At 44.0% G+C, this 27,006-nt stretch overlaps 1 protein-coding gene across 3 annotated transcripts in view; it reads left to right on the forward strand.

Annotated features, from left to right (window-relative positions):
• Nucleotides 1-27,006, forward strand: part of LOC119955778 (LIM/homeobox protein LMX-1.2) — a 216,063-nt gene that overhangs the window by 174,660 nt on the left and 14,397 nt on the right. For all 3 annotated transcript variants that reach the window (XM_038782337.1, XM_038782336.1, XM_038782335.1), the window contains one exon: nt 22,901-23,133. In XM_038782337.1, coding sequence (XP_038638265.1) covers nt 22,901-23,133 — 233 coding nt within the window. The remainder of the gene's footprint in view (nt 1-22,900; nt 23,134-27,006) is intronic.

Consider the following 27,006-nt stretch of genomic DNA (forward strand, 5'->3'; position numbering starts at 1 on the left):
AATGTAAGCCTACTTGTGACAATAAAGATTATTAAAAATTACATAGAAAAGTTAATTGCCTCTTTGGACGTGCAATCTCACACGCACATATACACGCACATATACACAGACTTTTCTCTCTCATTTTCCAGACTCCCTCTCCCTCTCAAACATACACACATTGGTTCACACTCACACACTTGCTGACACACACCTCCCACACTCTCTCCCCCGCCCCCTCACCCTCTCTCTCCCTCTTGCCCTCTCTCACGCACTCTCTCTCTCTCTCTCACACACACACACGTGCATGGCCTGGCTAGTTAGAGAATGCCTGACATTGAGATGCAATCATTTCCAATTGGCAAATTCCTGGAATAACAGCTAAGTGCACTGCAGTCTGCCATTGAGTACACAGCATTACCAGCAGTATATTTACTGAAGGACTCAGTTATACAAGCTCTACGCATGGTAGAAGCATCTGTAATCAGCATTCACACTGCTGCTATGGAAACTCTGGGGCCAAAACTTCAAGATGCAGCTGTGACTAACTTCAACCCATTTGAACAATAGTTACTGGAAACTTTTGTTGAGGATTTCGACACTTCATTGTTGACAACAGTTCTGATCTTGTATTACTGAGCATCAGTGGACATTATTGGGAGATGACGTCTATCACTGGAGGACTTAACATAACACAGGTGCAGTCAGTTTGTTGGCAGTCATTATCAGCTGTTCTGTGCAGGAACTTTGGTCCTCATTAGTGATAGAGGTTTTCTGATAAAACGTTCAGCCTACAGTGCCAAGATATGGGCAATGCTGGCAAATCTGTATGTGCAAACCCCACACGAACAGTGACCCAGAGACGGGATCGAACCTGGGACCTCAGCGACGTGAGGTAGCAGTGCTAACCACTGTGCTGCCCTACCTGGGATTCCTGACGGCCACTCCAAGATATTTACATTTTTTTATTTTTTTATTTTTAAAAAATTTCGAGTATCCAATTCATTTTTCCAATTAAGGGGCAATTTAGCGTGGCCAATCCACCTACTCTGCACATCTTTGGGTTGTGGGGGGCGAAACCCACGCAGACACGGGGAGAATGTGCAAACTCCACACGGACAGTGACCCAGAGCCGGGATCGAACCTGGGACCTCGGCGCCGTGAGGCAGCAGTGCTAACCCACTGCGCCACCGTGCTGCCTGCCACTGCAAGATATAACCATATCTCTCGAGATGCCTTCATCTGGATCCCACCCACAATGGAGGGGACCCAGTCTCTCACTAATCTGTGAATTTAAAAATCCCATTCTCTCTGTGCCTGCATGGTATTACCCCCCCACCATGTGCAAGTTAGGTGGATTGGCGACACTAAATTGGCCCTTAATTAATTGGGTATTCTAAATTTATTTTTAAAACATCCACTTAGCCGTGATGACAGCTGGATTGAACAGCTACCCAGCACCTATCAGCCTCACTGAACAGACTCCAGCCAGGTACCAAGCAGAAATGCAGATTCTCCCCGTGTCTGCGTGGGCCTTGTTGTGTTATACTGCTTCAGATAACACAGGCTGCTACTTGATGCAGTCTTAACTAAAGGATGCTCCAGACTCTGAAATTAGTTCAACGTGTTTATTGAACTATTAACACGGTTCTCAAATTAGTTTGACTCTCTGCTAATCTAACTGTAGTAACTCGGTCTAACTGTACCAGCTTGCTCTCAGCCACGTGCTGGGGTGTGATGCTGCTCATCAACCATGTCGAACTCTCTAGATGTCTGTCTGTGGAAAGAGGCAGGGTGTGAGCGCCTCATCCCCTCCACAGTGTTCATGTCATGCATCCCCGTGGTGATGCCACCTATGATTGTCCTGACTGCCCATTGGTTGTGTCCTATTCTGAGTGTTCATTGGTTGCATGTTTGCATATCATGACAGGTCTCACCCCACAACCCAAATATGTGCAGGGTAGGTGGATTGGCCATGCTAAATTGCCCCTCAATTGGAAAAAAAATTATTGGGGTACTTTAAATTGAAAAAAAAGATTGTGCTCTTAATGTTATGCAGATGCTGCAAAAAAAAGCTCACAATGGAGAAAAGCTGGACCTAAGTTGTAATTATGTCCAAAAGGAAACCTAAGCGCCAACCTCCCCAGACGATCTGGGCAAATGAGTTCCTCAAGCAGCTATGTCCCTGTCTGCTTGATTCAAATGTTGCTTGTTCTTGCTGAACTCAGTTGTGAGGTGCATGGTAATGTAAAGCTTGCATTACTCTGAATGCCATGTGGTAAAAAGTTCTGGAAAAGGAAAATGATCAAAGTGGGAGGAACTTCTGGAATGTGTACATAAAGATAGTGGCTGGAGGCCTCAGGCGTTATTTCCATATACATGACAAGCTGCAGGCAACAGTTCACTTGAATGCAGGTTGCCGGTTGGGACACCCTCAAAATTGGCCAGCTCAGATTTTGAGCCTTCTTGTGGTTCGGTCTTGTGGGGATCTTGTGGTCAATAGAAGAAGAGCGACTGCCCGGGTTGCCAATCTTCCAAGTTTGCCCTTAAAGCCTTCAAGAGGTAAAGGAATCTCTCGAACACTGCTGTGAGCAACAAAGGAGAAAAATCACATAGGGCAACTTAAAAATGTACTTTGGACACCTCTAATTATTAATTGTACAAATTTGAGATGGTTGAAAAACCAGTAATGTTGACTGGCAGTGCAGAATTACCCAATCTGGTAATAAAGTGTCGATTCATTTTGCGACTGGTGTGAGAAAATTATATACTGTGTGGATGGACATATGAAGCAACCAATGGTAGGATTGTGAAGGTGGGTCATTTGGAGGCAGCAGGTCCTTCAGGAATATGTTGAACCTGAATTGAAAACCTTAATGATTGTGGACCTGCATTGGGCCCAATGTAAATCTGGGGAAGCAGGGCGAGCACGCTGAAATTGAAGCCAGTACCCTTCCATGGTCGGGTGAGATCATGCGCAGGAGGTCGCACACAGATATTGTCCACACAAAAAAATTTACAGAATAGAGATCAAATCCACCTCTTCCCCCTACTACCCCCCAATTCGCTACATAACCAATGGGCCCATGCAAGGTCCTTTTAGGCCCACTATATTCACTGGGTGAGGGTAGTTTGTGCCTCACAAATCTTCCAAATCTGCTGCCCTCCCATCCCCCGCACCCTCGTCTGGCACAGTAGATCTGGTCATGGCTGCTACTGGTTGGAAACCTCTGGTACTTCATTACTGTCTTAGTTCTGCACACCTGTTAATTTCTGAAGCTATTGAAAACATTCACTTTCAATGCATCTCCTTTGCTGCAGAATATGAGGGATTGTGGCTCTATAGGTACCGTGACCAATCCACCTACCCTGCACATCACTGGGAGGTGGGGATGAGACTCACACAGACACGGGGAGAATGTGCAAACTCCAAGTGGACAGTGACCCGGGGCCGGGTTTGAACCCGAATCCTCAGCCCTGTGCGGCGGCAGTGCTAACCACTGTGCGTGAATGTGCGTGAATTTATGTTGCAATAAAAAACAGATTTCTGCACTAATTGCTCACTCATGGATTTTAACCATTGGAATATTGATCCCCAAATCCCAGCCCCTCCTGCTGGAATCTTTCAGTCCTGGTGACGTCAACAGAGATTTCAATGGATCGCCACATCTGCCAGGGGAAAGCTCGCCTTGTTCGAGCCACAAAGTCCCAGCCATAGAATCGGAAAACACTGTTGGAGGCCATTCAGCCCATCATGCCTGTGCCGTCTTCAAAATATTTGCTACACTTTTGTACAATTGCAACACGTTTGGATAGTTTTCATTTTGGGTTGAATTCATGAAATGGCTCAAATGGTGCTTAAAATTGCATCTGTTTTGAAAAGTGTACCTCTTGCCTTGTGTGTCTGCTCAAACCATTTACATCTCGCCAAATGGGGATAAATAAAGTGCGAGTACCTCCTGTAGAGGAAGCTGATTTCAAATGAGTGAAAATGATTTTTAAAGCATACACAAAAATATTTACTAGTTGCTATTGGGTCACAATGGTCTGTATCTTAGTAAGTTTTAAAAAATTGTGTTCAAAGCCTTTGAAAACTTATCCAATGGTGCCCTAGCAACCAAAAGCTCCCATTTAATTTTTGGCGCCTTTTGAAGGTGCGCAAAGTGTGGGGAACCAGCAGAAACTTATGCCGATGATGAACTCACCCTGCAGAGTGACTTGTTTTGTGGGTGGAGCTTGCTCATATTGTAGCAGTTTTTAAAAGTAGTGTTAAAGACCACGAAAACTCTGTTTGCACTTGGAACTTTGCAATGTTTTGCGCCAGTTACACTGATTTGGGGTGAATTGCACCTAAAGAACCAGTGTCACTGAGTGGAACCTCCAGGACATTGTATTTTATTATATAACAATTAAGATTAATTATTTAACATTTTCAGATGTAATTCAAATGCATGATTAGATATCTAATGCCTGCAGATTTTAAAATTTGTTTTTTTTTAAGAAAACGCTTTGGGCCACTGAAATCTGAATATTCTTAAGTAATTTGTTATATTTGCACCTGCTGGGAGCTTAATTAAAAAAGAAAGAGCCTCAATTTAAAGCTCATTACTATGTAAACGTATGTTAATTTAGTAAGAATCAGGCGGTGATTAAGTATAATGCATCTTTTTAAAAAGGAGGCTTAAAATGCCTGAGGGACCAAAGAGTGGGAGTTTCTTGGTATCAGTGCATTTCCTTGCTGCAGAGTTTATCACATGATAGGAATAGCAGAAATGCAGAATTGTTTTCATTTAATCTGTTAATATGCAAAGATTTTAATAAGAGGTGTGTTTTTCATGAGTTAATAAATATGAAAAACTTATTTGGGCTGAATGGTCCATTTAGCTACTCTTTAATGGAAGTATACTTTAGCACTTAGTCTTCCCATAATGTAGAAGTGCAGGCTCAACCAGTTGAGGCCACCGTCATCCTCAATTGTTTCCATGACAGGCTGTGCATGAACCTATGGCCACAAAACCTCTGATCCTAACTTATCAGTCGTTGGCACCTGTTTGTCTTTATTCCCAGAAAGACATCTCAACTGGTTCAAAACTTGCTCAAAGTCAAAAGAGTACGGCTCTGCCATTGCAAGTGATAAAAGCCTTTGTAGAAACCATTCCAATGATGTTCTTCAGTTTTGAGAAGGCTTTGTGCAGCCATCTGCACCATACTAGGTTCACGAGGCAATCCCGAGGTCTAAGAGCACAGATCTGAACCTGTATTCATTTTCACATGGCACCTAAATTAAATTGTTTGAGGTTGCTTGTAATTTTCCTTTGTACAAAGACCTACAGCTGGGCTGGCACCTCAATGAAGATAAATATTTCATCTGTCCCCTGAGTAAGGTAACCAGTTATTGCAAACAGTTCCAAATATTTTGCCTTCCCCTGTAATTGTTTGGCACGACTCATTCGCCCCAGTTAATGCCGAATACCATTAGATATGAAAGGCAATTTCTGTTATGCTGGGCTTGTGCTCTGTCTCCTAGAGTGTTGGCATTGACAGCCAACTGACTTGTCACCGCTAAATAGTTGGCAAACTGTGCTACGTTTCTTGGATATTAACCGCTTTTGGAGTTGGTAGCATTTGTGAAGTTTTTATCAAAACTTGTAATCGGAAACAAAATGAGGAAAAGCACAATAGTACATATCAACAAATTTGGAGGCTAATTACATCAAAACATGTATGTTACTTCCTGATATTATTGCATTGTAGAACGTGTTATTCATCTGTCATCTTAAAATGGGACAGTGTAAATATATATACAATTTAAATATCCATTATTGAATTCAGCTAACCTTAATACTCTATTTTGCACACATGGATTTCAAGCAGTCATAAAAACCAGCAGGATCTCCTATTTATTGTCTTTAACTCTCATCTTTAGAACATCAGGAAGAATTGACTGGTTCTTTGTACAAGCAGGCTACTTCACATGGCAGCCAGAAATATGTGAGAGTCCTGAGGTCTCAAGCAGTGCCACCTTGTGTGTCCACGAGACAGACTCAGGCTTAAGGCTAGCCAGAGAGGTGCCTGTACAGGGCAAAGGTCAGGAGGCGATATAGCCTGTAAATTTTTAGTCCCACAAGCCATGCTGGGCTTGCTGGAACCCCCAAGGCCTTTGAAATGTCCAATGGCCTTCTACTGACCCTGTATACACCTTACATTCTTCTTTTAATGATTGACACACAGTGGGTATGTGCCTTGAGGCACAGAAAAGCCATAGTCTTCATCAAAGCAAATGTTTACAGCTGTTTCTACTTTCGTACTAATAAACAGTATTCTTTTTTTGCCCCAAAATATGAAGCAGTTAAGTCTCTAAATAGATTGTGTGCGTGGAGACAGTGAAACCTCAACCAATAAAATGCACAGACAAAGATGAAAACAAGGCATATTATCTAGTCAAGATACCCAGTGCTTTAAGCTTTTTACTGCTTTTATCTCTTCAAGTAGATTCCTATCAGGAGAAGTGTAGCAGAAATGATAAGTCTTTAGTCCAGAATCATTGATGTCATGTGGTGAAAGCTTAATATGTTGTTATACTTTAACTTGGTCTTAATAAGGTCAGAGTCTCATCTTACTGTTTTTAAGGAGTCCTCAGCAGGTAAAAACATTATAGAGCAGTAAAGTATTTACTTAAAAAGAAACTTATATTAGATTCACAAAGGGCAGTGAAGCAGCTTCATGCTGTCTGCAATCACCACTAATGCATTTCATTGCACAAATGAACTTGCAGTTGTGCCTTTTGCCTTTATTTTACAAGTCCTGCCTGAAAGCATATTGGGCAATGTTTATTATTGTAAGTACAGCTGAAGATAGGAACGCTTTGAGGACTTTCGAATGTTTGTTTAGCCGGATTTTCTAAAACTTTCAGTGATTCTCAAATACGCCGTGCACTTCTCATTGGCTGTATTTTTGGTGCCAACATCTCGTTATTGGTTGACAAATGCTTATGTCTTTTAATTTGACAAAAGTGTAATAACGTCACATTTAAGATTAGTAATTACAGTACTTTTGAAAGCCTCATACCCATGGGGAGATCTTTAATTTGCAAGCAAGCAATTTTAATGTACAGACAATTCAACATAACAGTATCAAACTGAGCTGCATTATTACTGTGCTATCTTACATACGTCAGTTGCAGGCAGAGCAGTTGACATGATGGTCAGTACCATGATGATGTCTGCGGGAGTTTTGTAGTCCCAAACAGTCAGCAAGATGACAAAGTGCTGACACTCAATGAAAGTGAACCAGCTCCAGGTGCCGAAGATCTCTGCATAATCAGTGGGACTACTTTCAATAGGTGAACACTTTAAGTTAGCTGGCTTATATGTAAAAATGTTTTGGTTCTTGCTCAAACTGCAGCGGGGATACATCTTGCCTTGAAAAGTAGAACAGGAATCTTGTTTGTATCTTTTTTTAAAATAAATTTAGAGTACCCAATTCATTTTTTCCAATTAAGGGGCAATTTAGCGTAGCCAATCCACCTAGCCTGCACATCTTTGGGTTGTGGGGGCGAGACCCACGCAAACACGGGGAGAATGTGCAAACTCCACATGGACAGTGACCCAGAGCCGGGATCGAACCTGGGACCTCGGCGCCGTGAGGCAGTAGGGCTAATCCACTACGCCTCCGCGCTGCCCGTCTCGTTTGTATCTTGCAGTAGATAATACATTTTGAAGATTCAGTAAAACAGCGAAAGCATCCACGATGTAACAACGAAGCAGAGAAGCCATAAAATTAGTGTCTTTCAAAGAATACTTTAAGCATCCTCGCATTGCTTTTCATGTTCAAAATATGAACTTTAGGTGAAAGGAAGGGGTGGAGAGAGTTGAATTTGCATGTCACAAACTGGTTCAACTGTTCCTGTGGTCTCACAGATTTATGTGACTTCTCTTTAAACAGGCATAGAAATGGATTCAGTTAGACAGATGTTTAGCATAGCGTTAAATCTGTCTTTCAGATCTCGTTTTGATTGTTTGGCAAGATTGACTTTGCACACCTTTAATTCCTCTCAGAGATGCTCAGCCCATGTAAACCTGTGGGAAGGCACAGAGTCAACATTAGTATTCTCGGTGAAAGGCCACACTGGGTAGTTTACCATGCGCAATTTATCTGGAAATCTGTGGATTCAGGTGTGAAGAGGATGGTCCACAAGATCCTTACCACAAACACAGATGCACAAATGACACGCCAGGAGCTAAGCTAGTGCTTGTCTTATCAGTCTTATCTAATCGTATCCCAACAGGCTACTTACTGGGTCATTTACCTAAAACTGACAAGGGAGCTTTTTGGCTGCATTGTTTAAAATAACTCTGTTTATCAACATACTCAAATGCCACTTTTGCTGTGAAAATTTAAACATGCTTTGAGAAAAGCAAAGAAAAAGCACTGGATCAGATTTTTCTTCAGTCCCAGAGATGGAATAAAGCAAGTTTTATAATTGTATGTTTTTGTAATAGTACACAAACATGGCTTTGAAAGCAGACCAAGCAGGCCAGCAGCACGGTTCGATTCCCCTACCAGCCTCCCCGAACAGGTGCCGGAATGTGGCGACTAGGGGCTTTTCACAGTATCTTCATTTGAAGCCTACTCATGACAATAAGCGATTTTCATTTTCATTTTCATTTCATTTCACATTACAGATCACCAGAAGGAATCGGAATATGGGGTTTAATTGAAGGTATAGACTCCCTACTGTGCAGAAGGAGGCCATTTGGCTCATAGAGTCTGCACCAACCCTACGGAAGCTACCCTACCTAGGCCCAATCCCTCGTCCTGTTTCTACAACCTCACCATAAGGGGCAATTTATCATGGCCAATCCATCTAACTGGCACATCTTTGGGCTGTGGGAGGAAACGGGAGCACCCGGAGGAATCCCACAAAGACATGGAGAGAATGTACAAACTACACACAGACAGTCACCCGAGGTTGAAATTCAACCCGGGTCCCTCGCTCTGTGAATCAGCAGTGCTAACCACTGTGCCACCATGCTGCCCATGAATAACTTTAGCCTTGTTCCGCATTTCATAGAATCATAGAAATTAGAGTGCCAAAGGAGGCCATTCGGCCCATTGAGTCGGCACCAGTCCTTGGAAAGAGCACCCTACTTAAGCCCACACCTCCACCCTATCCCTGTAACCCAGTAACCCCACCTAACCCTTTGGGCACTGCGGGCAATTTATCATGGCCAACTCACCTAACCTGCACATCTTTGGACTGTGGGAGGAAACCGGAGCACCCGGAGGAAACTCATGCAGACACTGGGAGAACGTGCAGACTCCGCACAGACAGTGACCCAAACCGGGATCGAACCCAGTTTTCTGCCGCCGTGAAGCAACAGTGCTAACCACTGAACAGTGCTAACCACTGTGCTACCGTGCTAAATTTGAGCTAAATCTATTACATTATTAAGAGAGGAATTAAAGGTGTGCAAAGTCAATCTTGCCAAACAATCACAAGATCTGAATGGCAGATTTAATGCTGTGCTAAACATCAGTCTGTCTGAATCCATTTCTGTTGTCGTAAGAACATTTCAGTGATATACCAGTTTAAAATGTTCATGCAATTAATCAGCAATTGCAACCATTGTTCTAACTGAATTATGTATTAAGCTTTGACCATCTCTACCAACTAATGTTTAACTGGTGTACAATCAAATTGTGTAGTCACAATGCAACTTCACTTCTTGTTAGTGTTTTCTTGTTTCATGCAGTGCTACTTTTCCTGATTATAACATGCACACAGCAATTAATGGGTTAAGTTGCTTTTGCATTTGGATTCTGAACTTGGAAAAGTATTAAAGTAAGATTAGATTCTTCCACAACACAGCTCTTGTATCATTCAGAACTTTTTTTCTGCGCCGTTTGATGGTACACAACAGCAGGGGTCTGAATGACTAGTGCTGGAAAAAAATACTGGGGATAGGGTTAAGTCCTCAGTCCAGTGCACCCCACTAATCCCTCTTGTTCCACAAAGGAGGATTTACTCTTGCTGCCAGGCTGTGAAAGGCTTTCTCGGTACATAAGAGATTGTCCTTGCTTTCCTCTGCAGGTGTGGTTGCTATAGTAGAGTGTCATGCCTGCAGTTTCATACAAACCTCAGTGGTCATTGGTATGAGAGCTAAAGAGCAAAACTTGGGTTTAGAAAACATGACAATAGATAAACAGGAAGACAGGAGACAGGCCAAATGGGTATTACAACCAAAAAATAATGAAATGTGAAATAAGGGGAAATGGAAAATAATGGAGAACAACAATGGGGAGAAAAGGGGAGGGAAAGCCAGGCTAAGTAAGAAGGAAGATAAAGAAGCTGGGATAAGAAAACTGTATAGATTTAATTGAAAGGGCAAAGTTTAGCAAACTTCCACAGTCTGAACTTAACAAATCTTTGAATCAATAAAAGGACAGTTCTGTGGACGGGTGCCGACTCGAAAAGTTAACTCTGTTTCTCTCTCAGCAGATGCTGCCAAACCTGCTGAATTTATCCAACATTTTCTGTTCTTAAATCAAGGGGCGAGACCTTCCGGCTGCCCACAGCAGCGGGATCTTCCAGTCCTGCCAATGGCGCACCCCTGCCGCGGGTTTGCCGGCGGCGTGTCAGTGGTGGTACTAGGAAATCCTACTGCTGGCCAATTGCGCGCCACTTCCGCCATCGTTTTGTTGGACATATAATGCTGCATGTATTTATACAAATGCAGGTTGTAGCATTGCTGATCTGGAGTACATTTCTTCACCATGTTAACTGTACTTAATACCCTGTTGGATATTACCTGTTTGTTGCAACATGAGTAAGTTACAATCTAGCACATTTATGAAAATGGGGAGTAGGTGGAGGACAAGGTTTCCCCGTATAACCGAATGGGCAAGAAGCTGCTCGTACACCAGGAGGAGACAGTATACCACCCCGCCAGGTTTGGTGTACACGGCTGTAGCCCCACACCAGTCTATTCTAATCTCCATAAACTGGAGGTCACCCAAGTCTCTGCTGCCTGTATCCTGACTCCCACCATCCCTATTTTAAAATAAATTTAGAGTACCCAATAATTTTTTCCAATTAAGGGGCAATTTAGAGTGGCCAATCTACCTATCCTGCACATCTTTGGGTTGTGGGGGTGAAACCCACGCAGACATGGGGAGAATGTGCAAACTCCACACGGACAGTGACCCAGGGCCAGGATTCGAACCCGGGTCCTCAGCGCCGTAGGCAGCAATGCTAACCACTGTGCCACCGCGCTGCCCCGACTCCCACCATCCCTGCGCGTGCTTCTCGACACTGGTTCGCTGTTAAGCAGTGCCTCAATTTTAGTAATTTCATCCTACTTTTCAAACCCCTCCCTATCACTGTAATTTATGGAGAAAATAGATAGATTTCTGAACTCTGAAGGTTTTAAGTGGTATGGGGAGAGAGTGGGAGTATGGCGTTTTGATAGAGGATCAGCCATGGTCCTATTGAATGGCCGAATACGCTTGAAGGACTGATTGACCTGTTCTCTGAATTTCTACGGGTGAGATTCTCTGGCTCCCCGCAGTGCGAGGCAGCCCATCATTGGCCAGCGGCGGGGTCTTCTGATCCAGCTGCTGTCAATGGGATTCCATTGAATTCACCCCATGTCGCCGGGAAACCTGTGGTCGGGGTGTGCCGTCGGCGTGACCAATAGGTCCCGCTGATGTGAACAGCCGGAAGATGTCGCCTGATGTTTCTATGTTTAATTGCTTCAACTATTGGTGGCCAGGCCTTTGGCTGCCAAGGTCCTAACCTCTGGAATTACCTCCCAAAACCTCACCACCTCTCCACCTCTCATTCCTCTTCCTTTCTACCTTTTTCCTCCTGTCAGACGCACCTCAAAACCTACCTCTTTGAGCAAGAGTTTTCTCATTTGCTCTAATAAGCCCTTAAACGATTCAACATAAAATGTTGCTTCATTAGGCTCCTGTAAACCATCGTGGGATGTTATCATTAAATGAAACGTTCTGTATAAAATGCAAGCTGTTATTGCACAGTGCACATGATTTGTCATGTGTTTGTTGTGTGTGAGTGCCGAAGGAGAGAATCTGTTGCTACAACCTGACACAGTCAGCAATAAATCACAAGTACCTATAGCCAGAAAGAACATGAGAAGTGAAGTAATTGCTGGTGAAAGAAGTGGATGGGAGGTATTGCTGCTCAACATAAATTGTTCACATTACAGTGTCCAGTTGACAAAAATGAAATAATTACCTGTGTACTCCATAATTACAGCTGTGGTTGGCCACACACCCTGTAATCAGGAACCTGAATACTGAAATGGGGTTGGGGGCAGGTGGGGGAGGGGAGGGGGTGTGGGGGGAGCAGAAAGTTGTCCTATTGAATGATGACTGTGACAGTGTAGATATTTTTACAAAAAATGCAAGCATATGTATGGTACAAAAGCACTCCATTATTTATAAATGACACATTCTTTGCTCATATGCAGGAAGATCTGATTCAGCCAGATACTCCTCCTTAAATGGTGGTTAGATCATGCAGGATTTTTTGCCAGAATTTTATGAGATTTCATGAGAATTGTATATTGTTTGTTGGATTGTCAGTGATGGATGGAGAGTCAACAAATGACTGTTCGCTATCGGCAAATATATCATTTCTTTTCAGAATAGGTGCACAGTGATAAAATATCCCCTGCATATAAATCAGAGATATTTGAAACGCCTGCTTAAGGGGATTAAAGTTTAATTTGAAGTTGTACGGCACATCATTGTCTTTATATAGGTGGCAGCTTTGCAGTATAATCTTCAGAGTTAACTCTTGATGACAGCAGGTTTCATGCTGTCTTCATCAACTCGGGCCGCGTTGTTGAAGATCAGTTTTGGTATGTTTTTTAGAGAGCTATTGAGCAAGCATTGAAAGAAATTGGACACACACGTTGCCATGTACAAGAAAGCGAGCGTGCAAAGACGATACTCGCCCTTGTAATGTGGCCACTGTAAATCTTGAACCATGTAGTATCATCTTGGGCAGTGTTCCACCTAATGCTTTGTGCGCCGTTTAAGATGGGAAACTGTTTTCATCATTGATATTACTTTTGGGGTTTTGAAATTCGGATGGCAGTACCATGGGTTTCTACTCCAAACCTCAATAATTTATGATACTGATTTCCCTGTTTCACCACAGATTAGGAAAAATTGAAGCCATTATATGTGCTGTGCAGTTTAATGCTGTAAAGAGGGAAGGGAATACAAAAAGAATTATGGAATTCCCAAAGGTAGTAATATTCTTTGCTTTATAAATGAAAAATTGTTTTAATTCCCTGCCAGAAGCAATAATTTGATTTTTCATAAATTCTTTCATCAAAGTGTCATGAAACAAAAATTGACACAAACTGCATCTTTCAGATAATGAACAGATACAAAAGAATAAACTAGATAATTGAGACAAGGAGCAAATAGACTCGTGGATCAAAACTAAACCCTGAATGAAAGCCAGGTTAGAAATAATAATACTAGTAAGGATATTTTTATTATTTAAGCACGGTGATATTTCCTCAATTTTGAAAAACATAAAGTAATAAAATGATCCTTCATGATTGTTTTAATGGCGTGAAAATTGTACAACCAAGTCTCTTTCGTTGTTGTACATTGTCAAAAGCTCTGTCGCCCAATGAAATGTGTAAGAGCATGATTTAAACATGAGTAGGTCAATGGCATATGTTTCATAGTCAAATTCAAACAAAGAGTTAATAAATCCCAGCTTATTGCTGTGGCCCATTCAGCACAAGAGATAATTCAGTAAACAAGCAACATGGATGAATGAGTAGACTTTTATAACTACCATTCATTTATCGGAGCTCTTGAAGCGCACTTAATGTGAACAGCAAATTGCACAAACTGCACTGAAACCTATCTGATCATAATTAATTAGTTATAATAAAACAATTAAACTATGTTTGCGTGCAACAAAGGAAATGAAGGGCAGGGCAAAGCAATACAGGGGTAAAGAGTGGGTTGTTAGGACAATATAAAAGTAAACAGTGGAGTACTGATTTGCAGCAAAAAGGACAGGGTCAAATCCGAAGCAAGATAAGCCCCCTATAGATAATAAATCAGCTGTACATATTAAACAACAGATGTTTCTGACTCAAGCAGGAAGACACAATGGATCATATAACAGCAGTTATGTTTGTAAGGATTACTGAATCAGACTTCAACTTCAGAGGAATATCCTACTATATAAAATCTTTATAGTCACTTCCTTTAACTAACACAGATCAGCCTTCTGATTTAGGCTTGAAACATCTGTCTACTCTTTAAAGGTTTATGGCCAAGATGTGAAACTGTGCAGTGAAGCCTACATAGTGTCCACTCATAATAGGTGTCCTGTGCAATATTATCGTCATCTCAGGTCTTAAACTGGCTTTATTGCTGACATGTTATGAGATTTACTCCAGTCAGCAGTTAGATTAGCCACAGTGAAAATACAAATCATTTCACAGTAATGACTTGCTGATATACTTTCTAGAAGAGTACGAAACATTTTACTTAATTTGGGAATTCTTCTCAATTTGGTCTCCAAACAACCTCATTTTTAATGGAATAACTGAATGTCGCGCAGCTTAAAATTATCCATGTACCAGTTTATTGTGTGAATTCCTGTATACTAAACAGGAGAATAGTGCTCAAAGCCCCATAAATTAATCACAGAAAAGATGAGGAAATGTGGATTTCAACCTATAATCATGAAATATCTGTCACAGCTTCTGCATTAGCGTGGAACCGATGCATTCTACAATTGTTACTTCATGTAAATTATTGCATTTCAAATGGCTCTGCAACACAGTAGAGTCCCATTTCATCAAAAATGTTTCATAAAATACATGAGGATTTCTCAGATGGTCAGTGTAATAAAATAAAATGATTGGTTCTTAGGTTGGAATGTTACTGAACCCTGTAAAATGGCATTCTATAGATGGACAAGTACACAGAGAATTAAAAAGGCTCTTGAAGTGAACACTTTGGGGGACGTTAACCTGATTTACTGAAGGTATTTTGTTAAGTCAGAAAAATCACGACCCAATTGTGAAGAAGCACCTTTTTGGGGGGGGGGGGGGGGGGGGCATGCCTGGAAAAACTGCGGAGCTATTAGCTCCAGCTCAAAAAGACAAGTATCAATGACGGAATCAGGAAAATGGGCCGTTTGTCCATTATGGGCAGATCCGGATTAGTTTGGATTTCAGGACTTGATTTGCAATCACGCCTGATTGTCTCCATTGAAGAACACATCCTCACACCTAACCATCATTGTAAAATTTTAAAATTATTCTAAAGATTTGCTTGGGTCATTTGTCAAGAGAGTTAATCTGTTGTCAAAGATGGAAGTTGGAATTATGTTATTCCAATCTTCGGGAAATACAGAACTTTCTACCATAAAAACACCTGTATTTAGACAACAGCCCGAGGCTTAATTAAAATCAGCAAAGAGGTTAGTTAACAGCTTACTGTGAGTAGACAGTCACAGGTGGTTCATTCACAATACAAGCAGCAGAGCGGGTTTAAGATTTCCGAATGTAATCCTTTCTTTAGGCTTTTTTCGACAAGGTTTCTTTAAGAGTAGATATAAAGAGTAAACTTGTCAGTGAAATATATATTTACAAAATCATAGGTGTCTAGGAGGCAGCCTGAAAGAGGGCAAGTGGCTAATTAAAATCAACCGGGCACTTCCAGGATGAACGAATGGTAACTCGTGAAATTGCAGGATTGGGGGATTCACCTAGTAACACCACCTTTGGAGTTCTTTGATTGAGAGGTTGAGCGCAGGCCCGCCCGTCCTCGGTTGAACATAAAAGACCCTATGTAGCTATGTGAGGGAGCGCAGGGAACTCTCCTGGTGTGCTGATCAACTACTTATCCTTCAGCCAACACTTAAAAACAGATGACTGGTCATATTATCCCACTACTACTTATGGAATCACACAAAGTGCAAATTGTCTGGCACACTTCCTACATTACATCAGCAGCTACACTTCAAAAGTACTTAATTGGTTGTAAATATTTTGGGATGGGCAGTGGTCTCATGAGATGCTGTATGTATGTCTATGCATATATACACACATGCATATATATATGTTTTTTCTTTGAAGATGATACCAGTGCAAGATATCAAAATTGCCAACTTGAGCCCTGCCAAAGGCTGTGTGATTTTTGCAAATGGCAAGGAGGGCCCTGAAGGCACTGCCCATACAGAAGAATTTTCACAAAATAATATGATAATATGCCCAATTTCAGGTTCTCTGATAATGCTGATAAAAGAAATCCCATACCATTCCATCTGATATCCAAGCTTTCTCACAAGAGTCTTTGAGCTGTGTGAGGTTGTGGGAGGCCTTAAGATGATATATCAGGGCAGCACGGTGGCCTAGTGGTTATCACAGCTGCCTCACGGCGCTGGGGTCCCAGGTTCAATCCCGACTCTGGGTCACTGTCGTGTGGAGTTTGTACATTCTCCCTGTGTCTGCGTGGGTTTCGCCCCCACAACCCAAAAATGTGCAGAGTAGGTGGATTGGCCACGCTGAATTGCCCCTTAATTGGAAAACATAATTGGGTAATCTAAATTTTTTTTTAAAAAGGTGATATATGAACATTAACAGAGGGGTCAATTGTATATGCTCATTATATAGGATGGCACTGTGTGTTGAATTATCTTTTTTTTTTTAATTTAGATTACCCAATTATTTTTTCCAATTAAGGGGCAATTTAGCATGGCCAATCCACCTACTCGGCACATTTTTGGGTTGTGGGGGCGAAACCCACGCAGACACGGGGAGAATGTGCAAACTCCACACGGACAGTGACCCAGAGCCGGGATCGAACCTGGGACCTCAGCGCCGTGAGGCGGTTGTGCTAACCACTAGGCCACCGTGCTGCCCTGTGTGTTGAATTATCAATGGATGGCACCAGGACAGTGGGGTGGGTGGGGAAACTGACTTGGCATCGCTGATGCTATTGAGTTTCTGCTCTCTGGCCTGTTGCTTGGTGGCGATCTCAGAGGAGGATCAAAACCGAGAAGCACTGTCCTGTGCGTCCCAGCACGTGACTGAAAAGTGTGAGTGATGAAATCCTGTCAGCAGAACCCCAGCCCACTCTCTGTGCTGCAGATGGTGAGTGGCCAAGGTAACTTTAGTGAACACGGAAGGATTTATACCCTGAACAAAAGAACTGTACCATTGAGCTCCTTGAATTGTTGCTTGAACTGACATAGAGCCAAAATCACATCCAGTAAACTATGAAGGATAAATTAATTTTACTTCATTCTGTTTCATTTTCTTTTTTTTTTAATAAACAATTTTATTGAGGTAGTTTTTGGCTTTATAAACAGTTACAGACATCATCAGAAAGAAAGCAAAAAAGGCAAAAATGTGCAAACATCCACGTACTTTCAATACTTCCATCGTAACATATTGCACAAGCTCGCTCCCCTCCCACCGGTACTACCCGCCATATTTTCCCTCCTACTCTACTGTACCCCCACCCCCTCCCCCCCCACCCACCCACCCCCCTGCTGACGCTCACTCTCCCGCAAAGAAGTCAGTAAATGGTTGCCACCTCCGGGTGAACCCCTGCACAGATCCCCTCAAGGCGAACTTAATTTTTTCCATCCCCAGGAAACTCGACATGTCCGCACTCAGTCTTTGGGGACTTTGAGTCCCTCCACGCCAATAGTATTCGTCGCCGGGCTATCAGGGAAGCAAAGGCCAACACTTCGGCCTCTTTCTCCCCCTGGACGCCCGGGTCTTCCGAAACCCCAAAAATTGCCACCCCTGGACTCATCACCACCCTTGTTTTTAGCACCTGGGACATGACCCCCGCAAATCCCTCCCAGTACCCCCTCAGCTTAGGGCATGCCCAAAACATGTGAACATGGTTCGCTGGTCCTCCCGCGCACCTAGCGCATTTGTCCTCTATCCCGAAACATTTGCTCATCCGAGCCACCGTCATATGGGCCCGGTGAACGACCTTAAATTGGATCAGCCCGAGCCTAGCACATGTCGCGGTCGAATTTACCCTACTCAGGGCCTCTGCCCACAGCCCATCCTCCATTTCCCCGCCTAGCTCCTCCTCCCATTTAAGTTTCAGTTCCTCTGTCTGGGACCCTTCCTCCCTCATGAGCACCTTATATATACCCGAGACTCTGCCCTCCCCTTCTTCCCTCCTAGAGACTATTCTGTCGAGGATCCCCATTGGCGGGAGGCGCGGGAAAGATGGGACCTGTCTACGAACAAAGTCCCGCAACTGTCGGTATCTAAAATCATTTCCCCTTACCAACCCAAATTTCTCCTCCAAGCTTCTCAAACTCGCGAAGCTCCCTTCCAAGAACATATCACCCACCCTTCCCGCCCCTGCTCGCCGCCATACTCGGAACCCCCCATCCATACTGCCGGGGGCAAACCGATGGTTGTCGCAGATTGGCGCCCAGACGGACGCCCCCATCTCCCCCACATGCCTCCTCCACTGGCCCCATATCCGCAGGGTTGCCACCACTACCGGGCTGGTGGTGTACTTGGCCGGCGGCAGCGGTAGAGGAGCCGTGACCAGGGCTTCCAAGCTGGGGCCCCTGCACGAAGCTGCCTCCACCCGCTTCTGTTTCATTTTCTGAGAGTAATTGATCAATTAAATGTCCACACACAGTATTTTCTTTATGTTGGGGAGCACACTAACTTAAATTTGTCAGGAGTGGCTCAGTACATCTATAGAATAGATCTAGAGAAACCTTGCAGGGAATAAGGAGGCCATTAAGCCCATCAAGTCTGCACCAACTCTCTGAAAGAGCACCCTACCTAGGCCCACTAATGGCCAATCCACCTAACCTACACATTTTGGACTGTGGGAGGAAACCGGGGAACCCGGAGGAAACCCACGCAGACACGGGGAGAAAGTGCAAACTCCACACAGTCACCCAAGGCCGGAATCGAACCCGGGTGTTGTGAGGCAACAGTACTAACCATTGTGCCACCATTCAACCCACTGTGCCACCACGCCACCCTTCTGTCTCTGACCTAAAAATTGTGGGATCAAATCCCACCCCAGGACGTGAAAGCACAAAAATCAAAGTTGAACACTCGAGTGCATTAGTAAGGGAATGTAACACTGCCAGGGTGTTATCTCTTGTGTGAGACGTTAAGTCGAGGTCCTATCTATCATAATAAACTTTATTGTCACATGTAGGCTTACATTAACACTGCAATGAAGTGACTGTGAAAAGCCCCTAGTTGCCACATTCCGGCACCTGTTTGGAAACACAGAGGGAGAATTCAGAATGTCCAAATTACCTAACAGCAAGTCTTTCGAGACTTGTGGGAGGAAGCAGGAGCACCCGGAGGAAACCCACACAGATATGGGGAGAACGTGCAGATTCCGCACAGACAGTGACTCAAGCTGGGAATCAAACCTTGGACGCTGGCGCTGTGAAGGCATAGTGGTAACCACTGTGCTACAGCGCTGCCCACAGGCAGATGTAGAAGATCTCATGGCATTATTTTGAAGAAGCGCAAGATATCACTGATGACCTGGCCAATATTTATTCCTCAATCACCAACATCAAAATAATTACCTAGCCAATATTGCATTGCCAGCTGTGAAAGCTTGCTCTGTGGTAATTGGTTGCCTTGTTTCCTTTGTTATAATACACTTCAAAAGTATTTAATTTAGGGCGGCACGTGGTGCAGTGGTTAGCATTGGGACTACAGCGCTGAGGACCCGGGTTTGAATCCCAGCCCTGGGTCACTGTCCGTGTGGAGTTCCAATCGGTGCCCACCAATCGGCGGGCCGGCCTGACTGAGAGATGCACTCCTTTCCTCCGCTGCCCCGGAAGACCACTCCTCCATTTCTTGCGGGGCGCCCGCGGGGAGGACGGCAACCGTGCATGCGCGGGGTGGCGCCGGCCAACCTGCACATGGGCAGGTGATGTCATTTAATTTACGCGGTGCCGCTCCTTGCCCCCTGGGGTGGGAGAATAGGGGGCGAGGAGTGGCCTCCGACGCCAGGGTGAAACACTCCGGTTTTCGCTCTGGCGTCGGCACTTAGTCTCCTGTTGGGAGAATCCCGCCCATGGGCTGTGATCATACGGTCTTGTCGCGCCAGACTTGGTGACAGACGTGGTAAATCTCGCAAGAGGCCTCGCGTGAAAATGATGATGCTCGGGTTGCCTTGAGAAACCTATCGAGACGTCGTCATCTGGATCTCGCCCTCAATGGGCAGGATCCAGTTTTGCATATTTAAGTGTGCAATTGAGCTCACTTAAATATGTTCGCACCGGAGACTCTCAAGGCTGGGGATATATGCCCACGTCTTGAAGACCTCGCTGTGATGCCCTTATGGCACTGGTTCACACAAATATTGGGCAGCACGGTAGCACAATGGGTAGCACTTTTGTTTCAGAGCCACAGGGCCCCATGTTTGATTCCTAGCTTGGGAAGTCTGTGCGGAGTCTGTACGTTCTCCCTGTGTCTGCGTGGGTTTCCTCTGGGTGCTCCAGTTTCCTCCCACAAGTTATGGTGTTCGGGCCGGAAAGTGGAGCTGAGTCCACAAAAGATCAGCCATGATCTCATTGAATGGTGGAGCAGGCTCGAGGGGCCAGATGGCCTACTCCTGCTCCTAGTTCTTATGTTCGTATGCTCTTATGTTCTTAAGTTCCAAAAGATGTGCTGTTAGATAATTTGGACATTCTGAATTCTCCCTCGAACAGGCGCCAGAATGTGGCGACAAGGGGTTTTTCACAGTAACTTCATTACAGTGTTAATGTAAGCCTACTTGTGACAATAAAGATTATTATTATTATGTGGGCCAGGTGTAACGGTACCTGAGGGGTCTCCCAGGAGATCGGAGGCCCCTGGCTGTTTGGGCACTGGGCAAGATGATACCTTGGCACACCCGATGCCACCCAGGCACCTTGGCACTGCTGGCCTAGAACCCTGGCAGTGGTACATAGCCACCATGACAGTGCCACCATGCCACTGCCAGGGTGCCCAAGTGTCATTGCCAGGATGGCAGGGGCATTGCTAGGCTGACAGGGGCACAGTCCGGGTCCCTGGATGGCAGTGCCAAGGTGCCTGGGTGGCAGGTTGTGCCCTGCCCTTATGATGTGGGTGAGGGCAGCACGGTGGCCTAGTGGTTAGCCCTGCTGCCTCACAGCACTGAGGTCCCAGGTTCGATCCCGGCTCTGGGTCACTGCCTGTGTGGACTTTGCAATTCTCCCCGTGTCTGCGTGGGTTTCGCCCCCACAACCCAAAAATGTGCAGAGTAGGTGGATTGCCACGCTAAATTGCCCCTTAATTGGAAAAAAATAATTGGGTAATCTAAATTTATTTTAAAAAATAAAAATGATGTGGGTGAGGGGGGCTCGAGGACCCCCTTATCAGCAAGTTGGGGCATTGGGGGGGTACGGTGACCGCGGTGAGGGGTGGTCAAGAGATCACAGCGACATTTAGAATTGGCGCCCTAATCTTTTCCTGTACAGAAATTAATGTAAGTGCAGTCTTGGTGGGGCTTTCCTTGCTGAGGCCCAAAAACCCCCAGAGTCCCGTTTAATAGCAGGGTCATTCTCCACAGTGCAGGCACCAGGCACCGAGAAACACTCCACTGTACGTGTGCCCAAAACGGGACTCTGTTTTTTTCCCCATTAAATCGTGCCCATGCAGACTGAGTAAACCATTAGGAACAGGAATTAGGTTTAATGAAAACAAAAAAAAAAGCACACAATGCATTAATATCAGTTGCTCGTAAATGATTTGCCACAATGAATAGATTATGAAAATAAGACTGCCGCATCCATGAAATGTTTGAAAAAGTAACTGTTTAAGATGTTGAATTTACTTTGAGTGCAAAAAAAACAAATTAATCGTTATGCAGAGCCATATATTCTCCAGGTTTACAGAGTGCTTACCATCCAGTGAATTACATGTGATACTTAATTACTGTTGTGCCATATCAGCACATACAGGCACAGCAACACCCTACACACAGCAACGGAGTGGAATAACCAATTAATTTGTTATTTGTGGTGTTAGTTTTGGGATGAATGTTGGTCAAGGCCACACTCCTATTCTTCACATAGTGCCGTGGGGTTTACTACACCAGTTTGCCATCAGGTCGGAAAGAAAGCACTTCTCACATGCAACTCTTTCTCTTTTTTGTTAAATACATTTAGAGTACCCAATTTCTTTTCCAATTAAGGGTCAATTTAGCACGGCCAATTCACCTGTCCTGCACATCTTTGGGTTGTGGGGGAGATGCAACTCTTTCTCAATACTGTGCTGATGTATCAACCTAGATGATAGGGGCGGCACATTGGTTAGCACTGCTGCCTCACAGCGCCAGGGACCCAGGTTCAATTTCAGCCTTGGTTGACTGTGTTGGGTTTGCACTTTCTCCCCGTGTCTGCGTGGGATACCTCAGGGTGCTCCGGTTTCTTCCCAAAGAAGTGCAGGTTCGGTGGATTGGCCATGCTAAATTGCCCCCTAATGTATAGGCATGTGGAGATGGGTTGCGGGGATGGTGGGATGGAGTTGGCCTCGGTAGGGTTGCTCTTTCAGAGGGTTGATGCAGACTTGATGGTCTGAATGGCCTCCTTCTGCACTGTCAGGATTCTATGATCTTATATGCTCATGTTCTGGTAGATCTGTTTAGCCCACAGTTGACATAGAATAGTACAAAGAATTTATATCAGGCAATGTCATACAGATTCCTTGTAATATTACAATTCGCAATCCATATGAAACCATTCAATAGGTTCAAAACTGTGCCCTGAATGCCTATGCAACTGAGGCGTAAATATCAATCAAAATTGATGATAGCCGTCACAATACTCAATGCAACAAGCAAGCTGCAATGTCTCAGACTGTCTTGTCTTTTCCAGGTTGTTTGCCACGAAGTGCAATGGCTGTATGGAGAAGATAGCCCCGACAGAATTTGTGATGCGAGCTTTGGAGTGCGTTTACCACCTGAGCTGCTTTTGTTGCTGTGTCTGCGAAAGGCAACTGAGGAAAGGTGACGAGTATGTCCTGAAAGAGGGACAGCTGCTTTGCAAAAGCGATTATGAGAAGGAAAAGGAGCTTCTGAGTTCTGTTAGCCCTGATGATTCTGACTCAGGTAAAGATTGTACATTCCAAGCACCCCCCCCCCCCCCCCCCCCACCCCACAGGGGGAAAAACATTCACCGCTGCCGTCTGAATTATTTTAACCCACATGCCTAATGTTGCCCTCAAATGCTTGCAGCGTTCACACAGTATATGATGGCACAGCAAAAAACAAATTTGTCCCCTTCCCTCCCTATAAATAGCCAACCTGAATCTAAAGGCCCAACCTTGTCTGGAGTGTTCAAATGGAAAATATGACTCGCGTGCGATGCCTTAGTGTAGCCATCTGTTGTCATGACAATGTCCTGCACAGCTTTGTATATTTTAATGGCTGTGCTCAAAACCAAAAATGCCAACTGATTGGAATGGGGCTTTTCAAAGAACAATTTTATCAGACGTTTTTAAGACATCGTTACCTTACAGATGATACTTTGTCTTTTATTTTAGGAACTTAACACATTTAGAATCAAAGAATCTGGGAACACACCGTTCGCCACACGGTGCATGTGCCAACTCTTGGAAAGAACTATTCAGTCAACCCCACCCCTCTGCTCTTTCCCCACAGCCCTGGGAATGCTTTCAGCTTCTCAAGTGTATATCGAATTCCATTTTGAAAGTTATTATTGAATCGGTTCCACCACCCTGTCAGGCAGTGCATTCCAGATCATAACAACGGGTACTGCTTTGAAATAATTTTTTAAAATCCTCCTCTTCCCGCTGGTTCTTTCGCCAACCGTTGTAAATCTGCATCTTCTCGTTTATTTGATTAAAGCCCCTTGATAATTTTGAACACCTCCATTAAATCTGTCCTGAGCCCCCTTTGCTCTAAAGACAAAAATCCCAGCTCCGGCTAATCTTTCTATAGAAACTGTCCCATCCCTGGTCCAATGCCAGTAGATTTCTTTTGCCTTCTATCTAAAGCGTTCACAAAGGTGTTGTGTCTAAAATTGGACACAGTAGTCCACTGAGGCCTGAGCAGTGATGTACTGCCCAGTGTAACTCTGGATTTTTTTCCAGACCCCTGCGCAGCACCCCCCCCTCCCCCGCCTCTCTCTCCACCCCCCCTCTCTCCACCCACCAACAACAGAGGAGGTTCACCATAGTGGGATCTTCCCGTCCTCCATGCTGAAGTATCAAATGGCATCTGCAGCAGCAAATGTTCCATCGCACATTGGCTCCAGAGTTAGTGTATCTTTCCTTTTCAGAGCCACACTCCGACATGCTCCAAAAGATGTATTATCCTACAATCCTCCCAAATGTTTGCCAACACCAATTGATCATGAATAAATTCATATACTAGATAAGCATCTCGTGTTGTTTGTCAGAACTTGGCTTTTCATTTCTGTTCTTGCTGCTGGAGTTCAGTGTGTTATATAACATTTTGAATCAGTTAGAGATAAAATTGCTCCATGTGTATACAGCTCGGTTTGTTTTGTTTCGTTTTTATAAGAAACAGTATGCCACTCAACTTGCTGCACCCACTAAACATCCACACCCATTACTCAATTTGTGGTATTAACTACAGCTGTTCCTTATTTTGTTGCAGACAACTGTCAAAGAATTTGTCAAAGCATCTCCGTGTGCCTGTTTTTGTTTTCTGGGAACATTCCATCTTAACTCAAAGTGGACTAGGGCAAATTCCATGTTTGATTAACAGCCCAGATGTAAATATGGCACTAAAGGAACACCAATAGTTAACTAACCTTTATAACATTCAGCTGGAAGGACACAAAATGCTCTCCATTTTTGAGTTATCAAAAACAGATGATCAAAGAAAGACTCATATCAGCAGAGGGCGAGCGAAGGTTGCGTATGTGTATGGGGGTTGGGGTTGGGGGTTGGGGGCGGGCGCATTGTTTAATCACAAAACTGTTTTTGATTCTTTTACTATTTTGGAAGAAGTGTTTGTATGGAGTGTGTTTTTATAAAATAAAAAGACGACGCCGACACGCTGCTAGACCTGCCGTAACTTTCCAAAAGACTAGGAGTTATCAGGTTTAGAAAGCCATTAAATTTAAATGGCATTTCAGGAAGTTTATAATGACACGGCTATTAAAGTGAGTGAGCCAGCGTTTGATCATCACATAAATATGTGGAATTGAAATAAAGGGAGATGATCCTGCAGGGCCAGTAAGAGGCAAAAGCCAGTGGTGAACTGCATTAAAATAGATCACGTTCCAGCTGGCTGACTTTTCCAGAAGTTTGTAAAAATATGTTGATTCACTTTATAGTTTACAGTATTATAATAGACAACAGTAACTTTTGAATTAACATCCAAAATTCCACAGCATTCAAATCTCTCATTTTTAAGTAAGTTCCCTTCGTTGGGAGAAGCCACGTTTTAAATGAAATGAAATGAAAATCGCTTATTGTCACAAGTAGGCTTCAAATGAAGTTACCGTGAAAAAGCCCCTAGTCGCCACATTCCAGCATGGTCTGCTTTCAAAGCCAACGATTTAGCCCTGTGCTAAAGCAGCCCCTAAGAACCCATTTCCTCCCACTTCTCCCCAATTTTTAAAGTGAGTCCTCCATTTGAATTATGGTGAGGTATTAAAACATGTTCACCTATAGTCCTTATGCTGGAAATCAAATTGAAATAGTGGGGAGCCATTGTCAGAGAAAGTAAATGCAAGGAGCCCTAAGATCAAAGTCACAAGTTGTGGAGGTTGGAACAAACTAGCAAAGTTAAGATTTTGCCTCCACAGTCCCCTTTAAGACCAGCATTGAGCTACGAGTGGGACCTCCCCGTGGAAGTGGTGCTGCAACATAAATATAGACATCAAACAAAATGCACAGATAACATCAGGCATATCAGCGACAGGGAGGTTCATTTGTCTGCTGTGTGTGCCCCTTTCCTTTGCAAATTAGCTCACTGCGAAGTGGAGGAAATGGTTCAAACAGATTTGGGGCAGGATTTTCTCTTTGGTTTCTGATTTCCGACGTTAGACTCAAATGGGGGTCAGAAGCTCGCACTGAGAGAGAAATAATTGGCTAATTAGTGGCCGGGGGGCAGACTCACTACCAATTAAGGATTATGGATAGGTTATGAGGGCTATGAAAGATAAGCAAGAGGGAGGGTGCCCAAGATGGAGCCTCCCTGCCCCTCCACTCAATTTTTAATAATTCCTTTAAAAAAAAGCATTTGCAGCCAGGACATCAGGACACGGGGGGAGGGGGGGGGGGGAGGACCACCCTTTCCAGACAGGCAGGGAGGGTCTCTAAACCTGCCCAGAGCATTGGTCTCCCAATCTGCTACTGGAAGGCTGCTTCCGCGTAGTCAAACTGTCCCTGGCCTCCTATGGGGACCTGGAGCCGTCACTGAGCCGTCTTGACTCCCACCACTTGTGGGTAAATGGCTCGGTCTAGGATGGAGCCAAGAAACCCGCACACTGGCTAGCAGCTCTCATATCTCCATTGCCAGACCCACTGGGGTCTAAATGTCCTGCCCTCAGTAATTGTCCATGTCAATTCAGGAATGTCAAAAGCCTTGTGCCATCACCCGAAGATATGGTTAGAAACAGGTCTCTGCAATGATGCTCATTATCACCTCCCAAATGGCTCCTCCAAAATGGCAGCACCCAGAGCATGTTCTCATCTCTCTACATATGTATAGTATCAATTGAAAGGTATTTTGTGAAGATAAATTCAGGATACATCAATATGTGAAATGGTAAAATGTCGATTCAGGCACATTTGTCTTGGACGTAGCTTTGGCTGCATAATTTTTGTGATTGCCTGCAATCTTACTGTTAGTTATAAGTTGCTGTACAGTCTCAACTGGGCTCCAGGTGCACATGAGTCCACATGGAAAATAATTACCCTAAATTTGGCAATAAATCCACAATTGTACCTGGGAGTTGATAATGGAAAAATGTCACACTGGTGG

Source organism: Scyliorhinus canicula, chromosome 21 (genome assembly GCF_902713615.1).
Source record: "Scyliorhinus canicula chromosome 21, sScyCan1.1, whole genome shotgun sequence".
Lineage (NCBI taxonomy): Eukaryota > Metazoa > Chordata > Chondrichthyes > Carcharhiniformes > Scyliorhinidae > Scyliorhinus > Scyliorhinus canicula.